The 19406-nt window shown below is 44.0% G+C and overlaps 1 protein-coding gene across 1 annotated transcript in view; it reads right to left on the bottom strand.

Moving 5' to 3' along the window:
- ICE2 (interactor of little elongation complex ELL subunit 2) overlaps nt 1-19406 on the bottom strand; it is a 747964-nt gene that overhangs the window by 721613 nt on the left and 6945 nt on the right. Inside the window, exon 2 of the mRNA XM_078680821.1 lies at nt 15339-15443. Within this exon, the coding sequence (XP_078536947.1) occupies nt 15339-15443 (105 nt within the window). The remainder of the gene's footprint in view (nt 1-15338; nt 15444-19406) is intronic.

Genomic DNA, 19406 nt, shown 5'->3' on the forward strand with positions numbered 1-19406 from the left:
CTGACAGCAAAATAGCAGCGGAAAGCATAAGAGGCATGGCTGATGGGAATGGTGAGGAAGAATTAATCAGAATCACTGGAATTATGCAGCCTTGAACAGCCAAAATTATGCAGAAGAGGTGCAGTAACTCTTTAGAATAAAAAAATTCTACCGAGCGGAATGGTATCTTTCATAAGTTTCTTCTTAAGAGGTACTCCAGGAAGCAATAAATTCAACATTTAAAATGGATGCAACATATTTGTGATTCATATACAGTGACTGTGCTAAGTGTTTGGCACTTGAACATGAATTTGTTAATAGAGACATTTAAAACAATCCAAAGTTTCTTTCCACTTTATTGGAATTAAATAAAGTACTTAGGGGTTTTGTTTTCTGCAGTAGACGAAAGCCCGTCTATTAAATAAGGAATGTTTACACTACACGTGCAATGTTGTCACCTCTATAAACAGAGCAATCTATTTGCCCTCCTTTCTGCTTTTCAATACCGTATGAAAACATGGTCATTTAGAAATATCTTCATGAGCCTGCATACAGTCCTTTGTTGTCTCCTCCTATTCAAGGTATATAATTAGTGATCCATTAACTGTTTAGTCTATTTTTTAGGTCTCACTAGGCAGCGCATGCGCTGTCTTCGAGACATGTGGTAATCAGTCTATGGACTTTGAACACGCCCCGCGCTTACCATTGGTTCTTTCGCCTGCCTTTAGAAATTCCTTTGTTTTTGATGGTGAATAGTATACACTTGTCGTGCCTTTTGGCTGCTTTGTTCCGCCTTGGAAACTACCGCTGCCACATGGATCCTTGCACTATTGATCATATGTTTTAGTTTTGGAGAACTACTACTTCTTTCTGCTCTCGCCTGGCCGCTCGCGTGGGCTTTTGTTCCTCTATGCATTCACCCCATACGTGTACATTGGAAGGGAGCTCAACCATTGCTATACTACGATCAGCATTTGTAAGACATTTGAAATTGTGTTTGGTTTCCCTGTTGTCTAATTGTATTTGTTCCGATGGGCATGTTTTTTGTAGGCACAGAAAGAGCCGACGCCGAGACTTTAACCTGGTTTTCCAGTCCCAAAGTTGACAGCTCTATATGTTACACCACATCCTCCCACTTGAAATGCGCAGTGTACATTATTAGTGCCTTAGCTTTCAGCGATAGCATTTTATTAGTGTTGCAGGCAGACACTGAATCTAATTCTGCTCACATGCATATTATTATACTTTAGACGGTCATAAAAGCTGGCATTGCACAGAAAACTGGCATTTTCAGCCGTAATTCATACTGTCTTGCTCAAAGACTATTTTCAATGGGTAAACCATTCACCCATGACCCCCGCAAGCCCAAATTCTAGCTCTCGTTTTCCGCAGCCATCTCCTTTATTGTCAGCTCCCTTGATGGATGGAGGGCAGTAACACTCTGCAAGAAAAAAAGCTGCGTCCTCTATTTCTGTCAATTTGCTTAGAACATTTTTGGAATCTTTCATATTTCTTTTTTTTTATTTATTTTTTATAATTTTTTTTTGGTATTTACATGTTACAAAATACAAAAGGCACTGTTACAAAAGAAAAAAAACATATAGCAAGTTACACGGTCAATCGTATAGGGCAAACGGTGGTTGTTTTTCTAGTTTTTCGCTTGTCTGCCCCACAGTTCAGCACACATAGAAAATTGAACATTTAAGTTATTGCGAATGGACACGTGTCTAGTTGGTACATAAAACATAGAAATGTTTTATCGTTGTTTAGTCACATGAGCGACGGGCTACCGTGGAGTTGTGTTGAGCTGGTTTGGCTCGCTAAGCATATCTCTGTTGTTTATGGGGGTTTGTAAGGGTTTAGGAATATGTCTAGTTTTGACCACATCCCTCTGTTAGGGTTCCTCCATGGTGTGAGTCAACGTGCAGTGTTGTTGGCCCCTCTGAGGAAGGTCACCCAGTTCAGCCAACTTTTGAATGTGGCTTTGGAGGTGTCCTTCCATTTGGTTAGTACTGTTTTGACTGCTGTCGTCAGGAGGAAGTCTAGGAGATTTCTATCCTGTTGTGTGGCAATGTCTGCTGTTATGTGTGTGCCGTGGTAGTTGTGGCAAATGTTTGTTCTAGATTGCAACCTATGGTTTTGTTGATGAAGCTGAGCACCTTCCCCCAGAAGTTGCTGACCTTAGTGCAAAGATATATGAGGTGTGCGAGGTCTCCCATTTCTGTACCACAGTTCCAGCAGCTATCGTTGTCTCTCAGGCCTATCGAAGCAAGGCGAGCTGGTGTCCAGTATGGTTGGTGTAATAGCCAGAATTTTGTCTGTGCCAGCACTGGGAATATCATATTTTTTGATGGGGCCGCCCAGAAGGTTTGTAGTTCTTGTTCCGTGAGTTTGGAGCCTAGCTGAGTTTCCCAGTAACTGGTGTTCTTGGCGTTGAGTTTGGTGGAGACAGGTCGGAGGAGTTTGTATAAGTGTGAGACTTGGTGACCTGTCATGTTTATGGTTTCCATGTACTGAAAGATTGAAGGTTTGTGCTTGGCTAGTTTAGATTTTGTTAAGGCTGTTTTGATTGCCAGGAAATTGTATAGTTCTATGTCTGGGAGGTCGTGTCGTGCTTTCAAGCTGTTGAAGGTGTGGGGCACCCCCTCAGCTTCCAGCTGTGCTGGGTACGAGAGTCCTAGTTTTCTACATGATTCTATGTCAAGGGGCTTCTCCCTGTATTTAATCTTGGGGTTTGCCCAGAGTGTTTACCATTGCGAGTTCTTGATGCTATGTTCGAGTTTCCGGTCTACTTTGAGCAACGCGTCCCTTGTGATCTTAAAGATCGGGTTGTTCTTTTGTGCTTGCTTGTTGGCGGTGAGGAGATTTAAAGGGTCTGTGTTGTCTAGGATGGCTTTCTCTATAGAGAGCCATGTCAGTGTGTATTGCTGTTTTGGAATTACCCAGTGCATTCCCTGTATGGCTATGAAGGCTGTCTAGAAGGTTCTCAGGTCCGCCACATTGAGGCCTACTAGTCTTTTCTATAGTCTTAGTTTTGGGAGGCCTATTCTGGGTTTCTTATACCGCCAAATAAATTTGTTTAAAATTTGGTCTATCTTCCTGTGGAATTCATCCGTGAGGGCCAGGGAAGCATACTTGCTAAGTAGTTTACTATGGGAGTGATCATCATCTTTACCGTGTCTATTCTGCCCGACCAGATGATGAGCCTGAGTAACCACGTTTCTAGTAGCCCTTGGATCTTTCCCAGTGTTGTTTTCTCATTTTGTTCTAGGGTGATTCTTAGGCTTTCCCAAATTGAATACCCAGGTATTTGACAAACCCAGGTTGCCAGGCCAGCACTGAGGTACCTATTACCTCTCTGGCTGTGTGTATGTTGAGGGGCATGCATTCAGATTTGTCTCTGTTGAGTTTGTATCTCGAGTGTTTGGCGTACGTTTCGATGGTTTGCACGAGTGCTGGTATGGATTGATCGGGTTCCTCCATTATAATGAGTAAGTCGTCTGCATAGGCGGCAAGTTTGGCTGTGGTGTTGTTAATGGTAACGCCCGCAATATCGCTGTTAGCTAATGTGTCCCTAATCAGGGGCTCTAGCGCTAGTAGGAACAGTAGCGGGGATAGTGGGCAACCTTGGCTGGTCTTGTCCCCCTCTCAAGGTTGAATTGGGCCGATGAAGTTCCATTAATAGCTATCTGTGCTTTGGGGTATTTGTACAATGCCATGACTTTCTTCGTGTAGCTGTCTCCTAGGTTGTATGTTTGCATGCACTTCTCTAGGAAGTGCCAGGATACTCTGTCAAAGGCCTTTTCTGCATCTAGCGTGATTGCTACCGCCGAGCTGTGTGATTTTGAGGAGTGCTCTATTATTTGGCAGAGGAGTCTTGTGTTATCGTGAGACATTCGTGTTCTCATGTAGCCTACCTGTGTGTTCCCAATCAGCTGTGGTAGCACTATGTTTAGTCTTGTAGCTAGAACTTTGGAGTATAACTTGCAATCTAGGTTTATTAGTGAGATGGGGCGGTAGTTCGTGGGGCATTGTGAATCTTTCATTTCTTTGGGTATAAAAATTATATTGGCTTGTGCCATGGATTCTGTTACTACCCCCTCCTTTCCGCAGTGGTTGAAGACGTTAGCCAAGACTGGAAGAAGCTGGTCTTGGAAGGTTTTGTAGAAGGTTGCTGTATAACCGTCTGGCCCTGGGGCTTTGTTATCTTTTAGTGACTTTATGGCTATAGTGATCTCAGTCATTTTTATGTCTTGCCCTAGTGTCCTAGCTCCCTCTGCCGTTATCGTGGGTAAATTTAGTCTGTCTAGGTAGACTGAGCTGCCCTCCTGGTCGAGATTGTCGTCTCTTTTGTAGAGCTCTTTGTACAACTCCATGAACGTGTGTAGGATATCCTTGTGTCGGGTCAGTGTCTTGTTGTTAGCATCTGTGATTGTGGAGATACAGTGTTGTCTTTGTTTGTGTTTGAGATATGATGCTAGGATTTTCCCTGCTTTATTGGCTTCGCAGAGGTTGATTTGTTTGTACTTTCTTATCCACAGACCCGCTCTCTCACTAAGAATTCTGTTGAATTCGTACTTTTTCGCTGTGAGTTCTATCAGAACGGCTTGAAGTGTCCCCGATATGTTTAGTTTCCAATTGTTTGATGTCCGATTCTAGCTGAGCTCTTGTTTCCCTGTCTCTTCTGGCCTTGATTTCTATTAGCGCACCTCTGATGGTCGCCTTAAGGGCGTCCCATAGGCTTTTTGGATCTATGTCCGGTGTGTTGTTTTCTTTGATATAGTCCTTAATGGCCTTCTCTATTTTGTCTTTGTCCACCTGTTTTACCATCATTATGTTGTTGAACCTCCATCGACGAGTGATGTGCTCATTGTGACGGCGGCCTGTTAGCTGTAGACTGATGCAAGAGTGGTCTGAGATTGTTCTTGCCGCAATTGCTGTGTGTTCTATCAGGTGTGTGTGAGAGCCTGAGATGAGGATGTAGTCAATTCTGCTATAGGAGTTGTGTGGGTTGGAATAGAAAGTGTAATCTCTGGTGTCTGGGTGTTGTAAGCGCCATGTGTCTTGCAGGTCGAATCTGTTACATATGTTTTTTAGGATGTTCTAGGAGGCCTGAGGCTGTAATTGGGACCCTGATTGTCTATCTAGGGTGTGGTCAAAAACTAGATTGAAGTCACCTGCCACGATGGTCACGTCGTTTGACTGATTTGCCTCTAGTTCCCTTGTCACCCCCTCACAGTATGTTGTGTCATTTGTGTTTGGTGCATATATGTTTGCTACTAGTATGGTTTCCTCACCTCTTTTGAGTTGGGTAATCAGTAGTCTGCCTACGTTGTCATACTAGTCTTTCTCACTGGTTAACATGGAGTTAGTGTTCACTAGGGTGATTACCCCCTGTTTATGCCTACCGCCGGTGAGCAGGCTAGCTGACCTATCCATCTCGCTCTAAGCTTACTCACATCTTCCAAGGAGAATTTGGTTTCCTGTAGAAGGATAATATCACTTTTAGTTTTAGCCAGGTAGTCTAATACTTTCCTTCTTTTAATCGGGTGGTTCAGACCTTTGACGTTGAGAGAGACAATCTTTAGGTCAGCCTGTAGTGCGTTGTTGTTATTCAGTGTGCAGGCAGATAGATCGCGGCTCTGCCGTAGTGTATTTACTGCGGTCATTAGGCGTCTGTGGGTGTGAGTCAGGTTCGTTGGAGTTGGTTGTTCCTTTGACCCGGACATTCTGTCTGAGAGTTTGGTATGGACATGGACGAAGACGCAAAAAAGACATACAGAGCGCACTTGACAGACAGTACAAACATGACGGACGGAACAAACCCTCTCCTCCCTGTCCCCCTCCCAAACCTCCCATCAGTCCCCCCCCTTATAGTGTGTCATACTGTAGACGTGAGATAGCAAGGTCCTCTCCCACCCCGCTACAACCCCGGGATAGTCAAATACTTTAGTCTAGTTTGCTTATTCTATGTTGGTCAGTGGCAGTTATTGCATAGAGGTTAAAGGATACAGTCAGACATCTGCTTGGTCGGATCAGTCTTTCCTTCTATGAGCTCTTGTTTCGCCATCTGTACCATTCTGTTCTTATATTGTCTTTCAATGAGGTAGGCTCTGTTGTAAAATGCAGTAGAGCTTGGGAGCCCCTGCGGACGGTTTCTCTTCTTTTAGTGTCTAGGCTGATTTTTTACATTGTCTTTTCCATGAGGTAGGTTCTTTTGTAAGGTGCTTGCAGTTTTCCTTTCTCTGTTCTTGGTAGTTGGGTGCAATCTGAGATGTTTTCGGCTGATGCGAGTCTTGTCTAGTCAGTTTGGAGGTCTGGCGAGGCACTTCTTTTGCTTGTCTGGGTTGTCATCTCCATTTCCTGTAGTAGCAGGCCTGATAGGCATCGTGACAGTTCATCTGGGTGCTCGAAGGTTAGCGTGATTCCTTTCTTGTTTATCCTAAATCTTGATGGGCCGGCGAATGAAAAGTTGATGTTTTCTTCCCTCAGCTTATCTCTCTGGGCCAGGAAGCCTTTCCTAATATCTACTGTTGTCTTCGAGTAGTCCTGTGTGAGGATAATCTTGTGTCTGCTCCCTTGTAGGTTGTGGTTCTTCCTCGCTACCCCGAAGATGGCGACCGTTTAGTGTGAGCGTAGTGGTTTGCAAATTATCGGTCTTGGGCCTGATCTGTTGGTTTGTCTTAATGCCGGGACCCTGTAGGCCTTCTCCAGTTCGAATGGGTTTTCGAATTTGAGATCCATCAGATTGGGTATGAGATCCTGTAACATTGCCACACATGAGCCAGCTTTATCCTCCTCTCCCTTCGGCACTCCCAGGATTCTTATGTTTCCTTTTCTTTGTCGGTCCTCAAACTCTGCTGCTTGTTTGCGGAGATCTGTGGTTGCCTTGGCAATGGTGCCCATCGCCTTGCCTGTGAGCTGCGATCTGTCCTCTATGTCGCTGACTCTTTGTTCCACTGTTGATAGTCTGTTGTTTGTCGTGTGGATGTCTGCTCTGACTGCTGCTAGTTCCAGTTGTATGGCATCTGTAGTTTTCTTCATAGTTTTGGCCAAGTCGTGGACCTCAGCCAGCTTTTTAAGTATGCTGTCCAGTGTGCTGCTGATTTCCGCCTTCTGTTTAAAGGGGGATTCTGGGTGACCTTCCGGTTTGGTTTTCTTCAATTGTTGCGCCAGTTTACCTTCATTACCGGCCATTTTTCCTAGCCCTCTTTTAGCTTGCAGGAGTTCGAATCTCTTGTTACTGCTCTGTGGTATCGGTTGGGATATCCGCTCTTGTTGGCCGTTGTCATTCCACTCGTGTGGCTTTAGAGTGGTTCTTGGGTTTAGGCTCTCTTGTTTGGTACCCCGTGTACCCCTCGGTTTGTTTTCTCTTTAGTGTGTTTGGATCTTTAGGGGCATTTTCTCTGCCACGGCTGGGCTCCTTAGTTTGGTGTGGACAGTATATTTTGTCGTTTACCAGCGCCCCCTTTCATATTTCAAAATAATATTTCAAGCCCTGTTTTGTTTTGCAGCAGGATGGCTGCAACCCTCTCGTTGCTGTGCTCTTGAATGCTTCTGTTGTCCACAGGGCTTTAAGTGTGATGAAAAAACTGAGGGGGTCTCTCGAAGGGGTGTGGCCAATGGGGTGTGGCTTAAAAACAGGAAAGCTAAAAATCAGTGCTTAGCATAGTGAGCCGCCCGACTTGTATTTTGCTGTTTCTGTCACAGCATCCAGATATATACAACAAGTAACATCATACCTACAACTAGTCAGGACTATTTTATTAGTCAGTGGTTGTTAGTTGCATAAGATAAATAAGCAGCAACTACGGCTTGTATATAATATTGAAAAAGAATCCGCTTTAAGCCCTGGTGATACCACAACAATGTTGCTGCTCCGGAGTTTCAAAAAGAGAAGGGAAATCCAGAGTGAAAATGACTCTCTTCAAAGGATTTCCCTTCCTTTACAATGCTCACCTGGCATGACCTCATGCCGTAATGTCTCCACTAGTGAGAAGTGAGCAGTGAGAAGTGAGAGCAGGCAGACATAGAAGTGCCTGCTGTCACTGCAGTCCGGAAAAAAAACAGACCGCCTGTGCCAGGGCACAAAACAGAGCCCGATAGAGACCCGTTTCGAGGTCCCCTTTAAAAAAACTGCTGGTGCTAAGACCCGGCCCACTTAAAGCCCTGGTTGTCCACCTTAAAACTTTCTTCGCACTGCTGCCCATTTCACTAGTGTTCAGCAGTGTGTTTTCAACTATTCTGCTATACAACTGGGAAGATGCATATGTATTTATAACTACCAATTGCCAAGCCAGGATATGTACTTTGGTTTTACCACAAGAACAAAGTCTGCAACACTTAAATTCACATTTTCTCGGATAGGAAAGCTAGAGATGGATGAGACATGACATTTTTCAACAGGCTGGTGGGAGTTTATCAATGGGTGTATGTTTAAAGCTTCCTTCTGAAAGAAATGCTACAACATTAAGAGAATAAAAGTCTCCGACTTGGAAATATAACAACAATCTTTGAACTTCTTAAACACACAGAATCAAATTAAAAAAAAACTTAAGGTAAGGCAAAATGAATACTCAAGGATTCATTTGGAAACTCATATTTGTAAATGCCTTGTGATGGACGATTCTGGAATGAAACTTCAATGACAGGAGTTGAATTTGAAATGTAGTAGCAGGACTCCAGCCTAAATTCACAGGAGGCTCAACTCCCAGTCATTGATCGTCTATGTTGGGATTTAGCACTATGTAAATGAATAAAATGGACACTAGGGTCTGAAGAAAGAAATTAGTGACAACTGTGTTACATCCAAACTAAAAGAATAGTCAATTGGTAGAACATGGGGAAATGTGCGAAGTATAAAATGCCACAAACAATACAGAGACCTTTAGATCACAGTAGACACCCAGAGGGGTACCTGGGAGGCAGTAGTCTCATATTCAAGCTGCCAACTGAGAACAAGGAGAACATAGTCCTAACCTTAGATTTTCAATTGGAGCAAACACGTGCAACACTAGGAAATTCACTGTATGTCCCTCAAGCATCAGTTACCTTATCTGTCAAAACTGGAAATGCCTGTTAACTGGCTAAACACCAGTATTATGCACTACACAAGACAAGCCTCAGAAAAACATATTTGTATTGCATTTTTAGGAGAAAGGTTTGGTAGTAGGTGGGTCACTTTCAGTGTGGTGCTGCCAGCTGCCTTAGTGTGAAAATCCCATAATCATGTAACATCTAGGGCTACAATAATGCGGACAATGGTGTCCTTAAAGGAATATGTTTTCAAAAGAAGTCAGAAGATGAAATTTGTGTTGTAAAGGCATATACTTATGAGAAGAACAATGGTTCAAGGGAGGCCTGACTAGGCCCAGTAACACAAGGTTAAGTATTATTTTGTCTAATGAATAAATCAATTGGGGAGCAGGCTTCATAGGGCAACATGTATATATTTAATCATAGTAATAGGCAGATTAGTATTTACACGAGTACATTAAGGTGCTCACATAAGTGACACGGGTGCGTAGCGTGACTGAGTGAAAATGGCAGTATACGAAATATTGGATAACAAAAAAGAAATCCAGAACAATATGTACAAATGGGGGGATTTTCAACTGGGGGTCGACGACGTTTCAATCTTTAGTTAGTCAAGATCATCATCAGGACAGAGTGAGCGTTCTGAAACTAAATTGAGAGATGAGCATGTATTAGCGCTGTGCCCTACAGGACAGTTAATTAGTACAATGCAGTGCCAATGTGCTCCCAGTGCTTAGTCATATACCGATTAATGTAGGTTGCAGTAGTGATCCCATGCAAATGGATGGAAGAGCAGTTAACGCATGCGTAGGCGCTTGCGCAGTACTACGTAACTCTACTAGTTATAGTAGGAGTTCATTGATATGAGGGTAATCAAGCATGTATCATTCGTCAATTCTAACATGGTGCCAGAACAGGAGTTAAGCCTACTGGGTCACAAATACACTAATCTAATTAGGTATAAGGAGGTGTGCGTGTCTTACTTCTCTGTTTATGGAGTCGATCTTAACATCTGGAGTATGAATCCATGCGTCTGCGGAAATTTAGTATAGGAATGATTAGACCATCGTGTTTGGAGGCTTGGTCTGGGACGGATAAGAATAGTGTATATTATAATGGCCCATTGAACATTTCAGTGTAAATATCAAGGGGATAACATAAATTGTTGCTTACTTCGCTATTTAATTGAAGGCGAAACATTAGTAGTTGGAGTGGAATGCACTCTGTATCCTAAAAACTATTTTAGAAAGACAATTAGCGTGATTGTGATCCTGGAGAACAACAACGACCGCAACACCACCACCCTGCTGGACAACCTCACCAACCTCGCACTCAAGCAACTGGTGACCACCCCCACCCACTATGCCGGACACACACTCGACCCGATCTTCTCTTCCAGCAAGGACATCGCCTTCAGCCACGCCACGGGACTCCAATGGACGGACCACAGCTGCGTCCACTTCAGCTACAGAAGGACCACGCTCCACCATCACCAGCAACAGGCTCCCCGCAGAAGCTGGAACAAGATCACTGCAGACCAGCTCACTACTTCCCTGAGCAAGAACCCTCCCACCAGCACAACGAACCCCAGCCAAGCAGCCACCAACCTCACGAAATGGATCAGCGACTGCGCAGACGACCTCGCCCCGCTGAAGACCCCGCCGAGCAGACCCGGCAGCAAGAAAGCCCCATGGTTTAACGACGAACTCAAGAGCTCCAAGAAGAACTGCAGAGCACTCGAGAAAACCTGGCGCAGAGACCCAACACCGGACAACATGACTGCCCTCAAGCTCGCCACCCGAAAACACCACCAGCTGATCCGCGCCACCAAGAAAACCGCATTCAAGGAACGACTGGACAACAACGCACACAACAGCAAGGAACTCTTCAACATCGTGAAAGAGCTCTCCAACCCCAACGCCGGAAACAACGACATCACCCCTTCGCAAGACCTCTGCAACTCCCTCGCCTCCTACTTCCACAACAAGATCGCGGACATACACAACAGCTTCAGCACTCAACCAACGCACGCCACGACCGAACCACCGCCCCCCACCACCCTCCGCGCCTGGACCCCGATCAGCACCGAAGACACCATCCGCACGATGAACTCCATCCACTCCGGATCTCCGACAGACCCCTGCCCTCACTACGTCTTCAATAAGGCCGACGCTGTCATCGCACCCCACCTGCGGGACATCATCAACACCTCCTTCGACATCGCCACCTTCCCGGAGAGCTGGAAGCACGCCGAACTCAGCGCTCTACTCAAGAAACCATCAGCAGACCCTACCGACCTCAAGAACTACCGCCCCATCTCGCTGCTCCCGTTTCCGGCCAAAGTCATCGAGAAGACCGTCAACAAGCAACTGGCCGCCTTCCTCGGGACGAACGGCTCCCTCGACCTCTCGCAGTCTGGCTTCCGGGCCAACCACAGCACCGAGACCGCCCTGATCGCAGCTACAGATGACATCCGAGCCCTGCTCGACAACGGAGAAACAGCGGCCCTCATCCTCATGGACCTCTCCGCGGCCTTCGACACTGTCTGCCACCGCACCCTAGTACGGCGCCTCAGCAACGTCGGAATCCAGGAGAAGGCACTGGAGTGGATCACCTCCTTCCTCGCCGGAAGGACACAGAGAGTCCGCCTCCCCCCGTTCAGATCGGAGGCCACCGAAGTCATCTGCGGCGTTCCTCAAGGCTCCTCGCTCAGCCCAACTCTCTTCAACGTCTACATGAGCCCCCTCGCAGCCATCGCACGCCAGCACAACCTGAACATCATCTCCTACGCCGACGACACCCAGCTGATCCTCTCCCTCACCAACGACCCCACCACCGCCAGAGCCAACCTGCACGAAGGGATGACAGACGTAGCCAAATGGATGTCGAACAGCCGCCTGAAACTGAACTCGGACAAGACGGAAGTCCTCATCCTGGGATCCTCACCCTCCGCCTGGGACGACTCCTGGTGGCCCCCCGCCCTGGGCAGCGCACCCAAACCAACTGACCACGCACGCAACCTGGGCTTCATCCTGGACTCCTCCCTCTCCATGACCAGACAAGTCAACGCCGTCTCATCGTCGTGCTACAACATCCGGCGAATGCTACGCAAGATCTTCCGATGGATCCCCACCGAGACCAGGAAGACAGTTACCCAGTCCCTCGTCACCAGCCGTCTGGACTACGGCAACTCCCTCTACGCCGGAACCACCGCCAAACTCCAGAAGAGACTCCAGCGGATCCAGAACACCTCAGCACGACTCATCCTGGACATCCCCAGCCGCAGCCACATCTCCGGACACTTGAGAGACCTGCACTGGCTCCCGGTCAACAAGAGAATCACCTTCCGGCTCCTCACCCACGCACACAAAGCCCTACACAACCAAGGACCTGGATACCTCAACAGCCGCCTCAACTTCTACGCTCCCACGCGCCAGCTTCGATCGACCAGCCACGCCCTCGCCGCCGTCCCCCGCATCCGAAGAGCCACCACAGGAGGAAGGGCCTTCTCCTACCTGGCCGCCAAGACTTGGAACTCCCTTCCGACCCACCTCCGCCTGACCCAGGACCACCTCGCCTTCAGGAAGCAGCTCAAGACCTGGCTGTTCGATCAGTAGCGGACCCCCCCCCCCCCCAGCGCCTTGAGACCCTCCGGGTGAGTAGTGCGCTATACAAATGCTCTGATTGATTGAATAGGGACGACTGAATTAATTAAAGAGTTGTCGACTGTGGCAGGGCGTGCTCATAATTACTCTTGTGGATCCCGGACTCTTGCCTCGGGTCTGGATCTGCAATACAATATTGCGTATTATACGCTGGCTGAGTGAGGGGCGGCATAGACAGGCCATAGTGTAGCGGCGGGAGGGGCACTTACTTAATCTCCTCGTTTACATGGCCAGAAAGGTTCTTCTCGTCCTGGCGACAGCTGCCGTTAGTGCTAAAGCTGCGGACGAGGGGCATGATGGGCTTGGTGATTTAAGCTTCCGGGAGTGACGCTATGTTTACGCGCATGCACGATGGGTCCTTTTAGTGGCAATGCTACCGCACCTGCGTATTTCGGAAAATTAACCTGGCTTGCGCTCACGAGTGCATGAGGGGCAATGTAGTTTAATGTGCTTTTTAACACCGTTTAGGACTACAGTATGTTCGGGGAAATTTGTGACAATAACATTGAGAGAACAATTCCATACAGTAAGCAGCTGCTAGAATTACATTCCATTGTTTGCCAAAAAAGCGAGACATTTTTGGAGGTTGTTTTTCAAAAGAAGGAGAACATAACATTTGGCATGATTAGCAAGGAAAAGACATTTTGCAAGGAATCAGATAAATAGAAAACCTATTGCAGGGCTGTCATACATTTACACAAAGGTACACATAAATAGTCATTTGTTGCAGGTGGTTGACATAGAGTGGGAATCAAGGTCTGTATTAGAAACACGTATTCCACTCATCTAGAGTGTTCAGTCCCCTCTCAATTGTCTTGCAATTATAGATCGATTTGCACTCAAGGCGATTTGGTATAGACTGTTGGTTACCACCCCTTGTGCTTGGTATCAGGCTATCTATCACCTGCCAGGTGAAGTCTGTTTCCGAATGACCTTTTGCCAAAAAATGTTCCACCAATGGTGCCGTAAGCACTTTGCAACGGATTCGACTTCTATGTTGGGAGATCCGTGTCTTGATCTGTAGCGTTGCCTGTCTGATGTATCGTAGTTGGCACGGGCACTTGATACAGTAGATCACATTTTTCGAGTTGCAGTTGGTAAATGATTAAAGAAATCATTTACAGTTGTCATACTCGGCTTTAGGAAAAAGCACGTACGCACGTCTTTGCTTTTTGATTGAAAAAAAATACATAAATCCAACAACATATCATGACAGCAAAGTAAAACAAATGGATTATTAAGAGTAATTAATGAACAGCACTGTTACTTTATATCATGCTGATGCATACCAACAGCAAACCCTTACAGAATTTAGAAAATCTATAAATTGCAATTAATATGTAATCATGTCGCCAAAGAAATTACATCAAACACTGAGTAGCTCTCAAATAAATGTTACACATGACTGCATTTACAGTCTAACAAAAGGGCTACTAGACACCATCATCTAAACCTAATATGTGACCATCATCAAAATGCCATGGCAGCAGTATGGCATTCTGAACGCCCAACACCCAGAATGCATTATTTAGGGATCAAGGGTATCACATTTTTGTTTTTATTTTGTCCACCAGAGGAGTAGGCCCATTCCTGGCAGCACAAATCCTTTGGCTACCAGTTTACAATACATCAGTATGCCTCTGTGAAAGAAGATGTTCTGGCAGCATCCATTTTCATTAAGGAACCACCACCTGGAACTACCTACCTAATTGCTTTACACTATTAAAGGACAGCTTGAAATTCAGTAAATCCTTAAAGACCCACCTTGAAACTATGGTATTCTGATAATACCATTTTCCCAGTGACTACCTATACAAAATGTATCTTACTCTGCCGGACAGATAATGTTGTCCACTCCTAAACGTGTTTGTGTTGATGTGCCTTTCTCTATAATTCCTTTATGTGCCTGCTCGTTCTTGTACCAGTCTCAAACTGTGCCCAGTCCTGGTACTTGTAGCACATGTAGTCTCTTTGCCTTCCCATTACCGTGGCAGTTTGTCCCACAAAGGCGGGGGCAGGCATGTGTGCTCCCATCACACAGGCATGCTGTGCAATCTTTGGAAACCCAAATATGAAGTGGGGCAAGATTCGGGCGAAATAAATGAGTTCGCTACGGCAAGAGTTACCCAGGGAACGTGCACCAACTGCATCAGGAAAGGCTGTTTTGGTATTCACAGAAAGCACTTGCCTATTTTGGTATTCACAGACGGCTCTTACTCATTAATGAGTAACTACCTTAAGACATAACAGAACTAACTTGAGACATAATCCTAAACTTACTACCATTTTGGTATTCACAGAAGGCACTTACTCATTGATGAATAAGTGCCTTCTGTAAATACCAAAATGAGTAAGTGTCTTCTGTGAATACCAAAATGAGTAAGAGCCTTCTGTTAATACCAAAGTGGTTGTAAGTTTAGGATTATGTCTTAAGTTAGTTCTGTGAATCGGGTCCAATGTGTGTGGCTTTGATGTACAGTTTTGAATTAAACAGGGACTACTAACAAAGGTTGGACGAGGGAATAAAAATGTGTCACCATCACTGACTCACAAGTATTGAGCAAGCAGATGGAAAGACTAAAAGGTACATAGCATTCAATACAGGCAAAGATAAAGAAAATTAAATCGTAACCCAGATGAAAATAACAAAACACGTACCGGTTAGCCAAATGCCACAGTTCCAACAGGTTTGGAGACATTGAATATTTTTCATATGATTCTCGAGAGAAGAAGACATCAATTCCATTTTTTCGCACAACGTCGCTATGGAAAGAATATCGGATTAGTTTAAGAGCACTGGATGCCTACAAATGTAAAATGTAACTACACTATGCTGAGTTAATTTCATAATTCTAACCATATTAAAAAATACATATTGAAATAATGTGAAAAGACAAGAACATCAGCGTTTGAAAACTAATATAATAAGACCTACGACAATATGGAAACAGAAATTTAAATCATCCTAAATCATTTGTTATGGAAATTAATCAATACCTCGGACATCAATGATACAACTAAGTGTGACCCTAAAATACTTGCCAATTTACCAATGCACATGATAGAAAAGACTGCTTTAGTTAGTGCCCTTTTCCTAGTATTTCTAAAGGACCACACTAGGTATCAGAGGACCTTATTTTGCACTTAGTAACAGTATGTTATTGAGGAACAACACCGTAAATAAAAAACAAAGCACACCTTAATGGTTCCTTTTGCAGACATTAGCAGCAATGTGCACTGAAATTGGCACATATAAGAGAGGGGTGAAACCCAATACCATACATTTCTAAAGGGGTGAGTACCTATACGTTTATTCAGTAAAAACAGAATCCTTTAAAAGTCAGAAAACCCTACTATTTTTTAATTTATCTATTTTAATTGAAGTTTCTAATACAGAAATGAATTGAGCACACAAATGCATGATGTTTTCTCCATGCTGCCCAGACACCAACGTGAGTCTTTCTTGAAGAGAATAAAGCTATGTGCATGAATCAGAAATCATTAAAATGCACTTTTAAGATCAATGTAGAAAACAGGCTTAGTATTGTTCATAGCACGATGAAAATAATTCTAAATGCAAACAATTAGTCTTTAAAAATATCAACAATTGTCAATATGATGGTGAAATTGTGTTTTTTTCCAATAGAAAAGACTTACCAACTACGCCAATGCCGTTTAAGAATAAGGGTTTTATAGCAGATAAACAGTAGCTATTCTTTAGCATACACAAGTTGAAACGACAGCCATGTCAAATATTCATGGTATAATCTCATCAAATCGTACTAATGCACAGCGCCCAAGTGGGCAATAATTCACTTGAAATCAATATTATGTTTTCAAATATTATGTTGCTTCCTGTTACAATTACTTTGAATCCTTACAAATTAATTATTCATACAGATACACTGTAGTATTCATTCCCTGCGGCTAGCTAAGCTCTTTGGTGGGAAAGAATTGAATATAAATATTTATAATTATATATTTGTATTTTTTGTCTTCCGCTGGTATATTTGTTCAATTTTACCAAAAAACAATTTTAGCCTGAGTTTGCGCATGAATTTGAACACTTTAGTTGTTTAAAAACGTTTTAAAAAACACCTGTACTTTCTGTTGCAATAAAATGAATCCCTTTTTTCTAATAGTGCAAGTTCAGCTATGGAAGTTAACACTTTCAAATGTTTTTAGGTTTTCTTTTGTTGGCTCTGCAATATATACTTTTCTTGTATTTTGCCTTCTCTTATTTTGCATTACAACTTTGGAATACAAAAAATAAATCTGGTTGCTTTTTTTTTTTACCACTTCCTCTTGTATCTCTCCTTGGGTCTCTGAATCTACTCAATCGCATCACTTGATGCTAATTCACTATTGCATTTTTATTGTGGATCTCTAGCTTGAAATGTTTCAGACGAAGTGTGTGGAAATATTCTGGCAATCATGAGAGATCATTGACACAAGCCTCTAAGCACATGCAAATATGTACAAGTACAGTAGTATAAATTATCGATACGTCTGTGTAGTCTCAGGTTCTTTCATTATTTATTCAATTCCCTCTGCCAGCCAACACATGTTTCATCATTGGGAAATTCACCCCACGACTTCCTCAGGGCCGCTTCGAATAAATCCAATCTGTTGTCGGGATAAAATCTGCTCCCAGCTTAGGTCCTCTCCTAGTGACATGATACGATATGGGAGTCAAATACTCCCCAATCCATAATGTTCAAGCGAGTCCGTTTCCGTTTGTATCAGTGATTGCCCGTAGTCTAACTAAATCTCGTATAATCATCCACAGCGAGTGCACCCATTGCAACACCGCAATGGGTGAACTTGGCTTGGATGATTATACGAGAATGAAACATGTTGGCTGGCAGAGTGTATTGAATAGATAAAATACCTGAGAATACATGGACGCTTAGATAAATTATACAACTGAACTTGTACATATATGCGTGTGCTTAGAGGCATCTGTCAATTATTGTAACCTTCTAGTTGAAGGGATGCAGGGCTGACATTCCTCTCCTTGTAGTACCACACAAATTTTGTATTCATGCTTAAATAATTGTCTACTATGTTTTTGAGCGCTGATTTTCCTTATGTGCCCCCCAGCTTAAACAATCATAAAAGATCAATTTTGAATGTTCTTAATTTCCTATTGGTAATTTTTGAAAAGTTACTGTATATCTTCTGTTCATATGTTATTAGTGTTTTCATAGTGGGTGCTATCTGGTTGCATAGAAGGGGTGGTGGACAGGCAAGCCTTAGGGCAAGTGACCAAGTTTCCCATTTTCGTTTAATTTACATGTGCCAGGGGAGCGTCAATCCAACCAAGATTATGGAGGATGGGGCTATGAAAAGGCCTATGCCCTGCTCTATGGTGTCTGTCAGCTGCATTTACCGGATGTGTGTGTAGGACTCTGCTAAGATTCTTGTAAGCTGGTAGGGGGTTATATAGAGTATGTACTAGCTAATCTGAGCACTGCATGCCCAAGTCTCAAATTTATTTCTCGCTATCTGGTACTCAATCCCTTCTCCGCTACGACTTTGGAGGGCCAGAAACACCTACGATGGCATCCTAGACAGTCAAGAATGGATAACGATGCATCCTACAGCAGTGTTCACCCCAATACCATTCATTCGAATCACCCCTAGTACATCCTCTCAGCCCCAATAGGAAAAAAAAACTTTTCGAAGAAAAGGAGAACTGTCAGATGTCTCTCACCACCAGATCAAGTGAGGTATGCTCTATAAGATAACAAGGGTGTGCATTTCCAGTTAGTCATCCTAAAATCGGTTAGTGAACAATTGCATAGGGAAACTGCACATGTAGGCAGACATGCCGAAGCAAAGAGATATGGAGAAAGAGGCCTGCAAGAAGGCTTCCATTGCTCTTAAGAGCCACAACCAAAAATAACAGAATGCTAGCGTTAGAGATGAGCAAGGAGAAACAATGACCACTATTGAAGAAATGATTGATGTTTTTACATACTACTATAAGCACCAATTTACAGTGCAGGCACATGTCACACTGAAACAAATAACAGAACACCTGAATGAGATGATGATGGCCTGGGTGAAGGGGCCAATAGACGACCACTGAATAAACCTTTTACTGTGGAAGAAATACATGATGCCATAGATGGTTTAGTCAATGGTAATTTTTCAGGGTTTACAACTGAATTCTGTAAATCACAAAAGTTGCTGCTAAGCTCTCCTTTTCTGCCAGCTTACAATGAAGCACTCTAAAACAGTATGCTACCTGATTCTACCAATGAGGAAATTTTTATAGTGCTTCTACAACTAGCAATGTAAACACATGCAAATGTGTCAGTCATATTGACCACTGTCTTTAACAAACTTAGAAACCAAAATGCTAGCTCAAGACATAGTGAAACATCTGACTCACAAATTTACAGGCTAATACACCCAGACAAAATGGGATTTATTCCTGACAGGCTGGCATTGCCCAAAATGTGCACTTTAGTCACTGTAATACATCCTAACATACCTGCTGTTGTAGTTCTTTTACATGCCTAGAAGGCCTTTCAATCAATCATTTGATCAATCAATCAAACAGTGAGTTGTAGAGTGCGGCTACTCACCCGTGAGGGTCTCAAGGCGCTGGGGGGTCTGCCGATCGGTCTAGGGGTTCAGTCCAAGAGCCAGGTCTTGAGGTCCTTCCTGTACTGTGTCAATTACGTGGTTTGACTTAGGTGGAGGGGCAGGGTTTTC

Source organism: Lissotriton helveticus, chromosome 3_1 (assembly GCF_964261635.1).
Source record: "Lissotriton helveticus chromosome 3_1, aLisHel1.1, whole genome shotgun sequence".
NCBI classification, from domain to species: domain Eukaryota; kingdom Metazoa; phylum Chordata; class Amphibia; order Caudata; family Salamandridae; genus Lissotriton; species Lissotriton helveticus.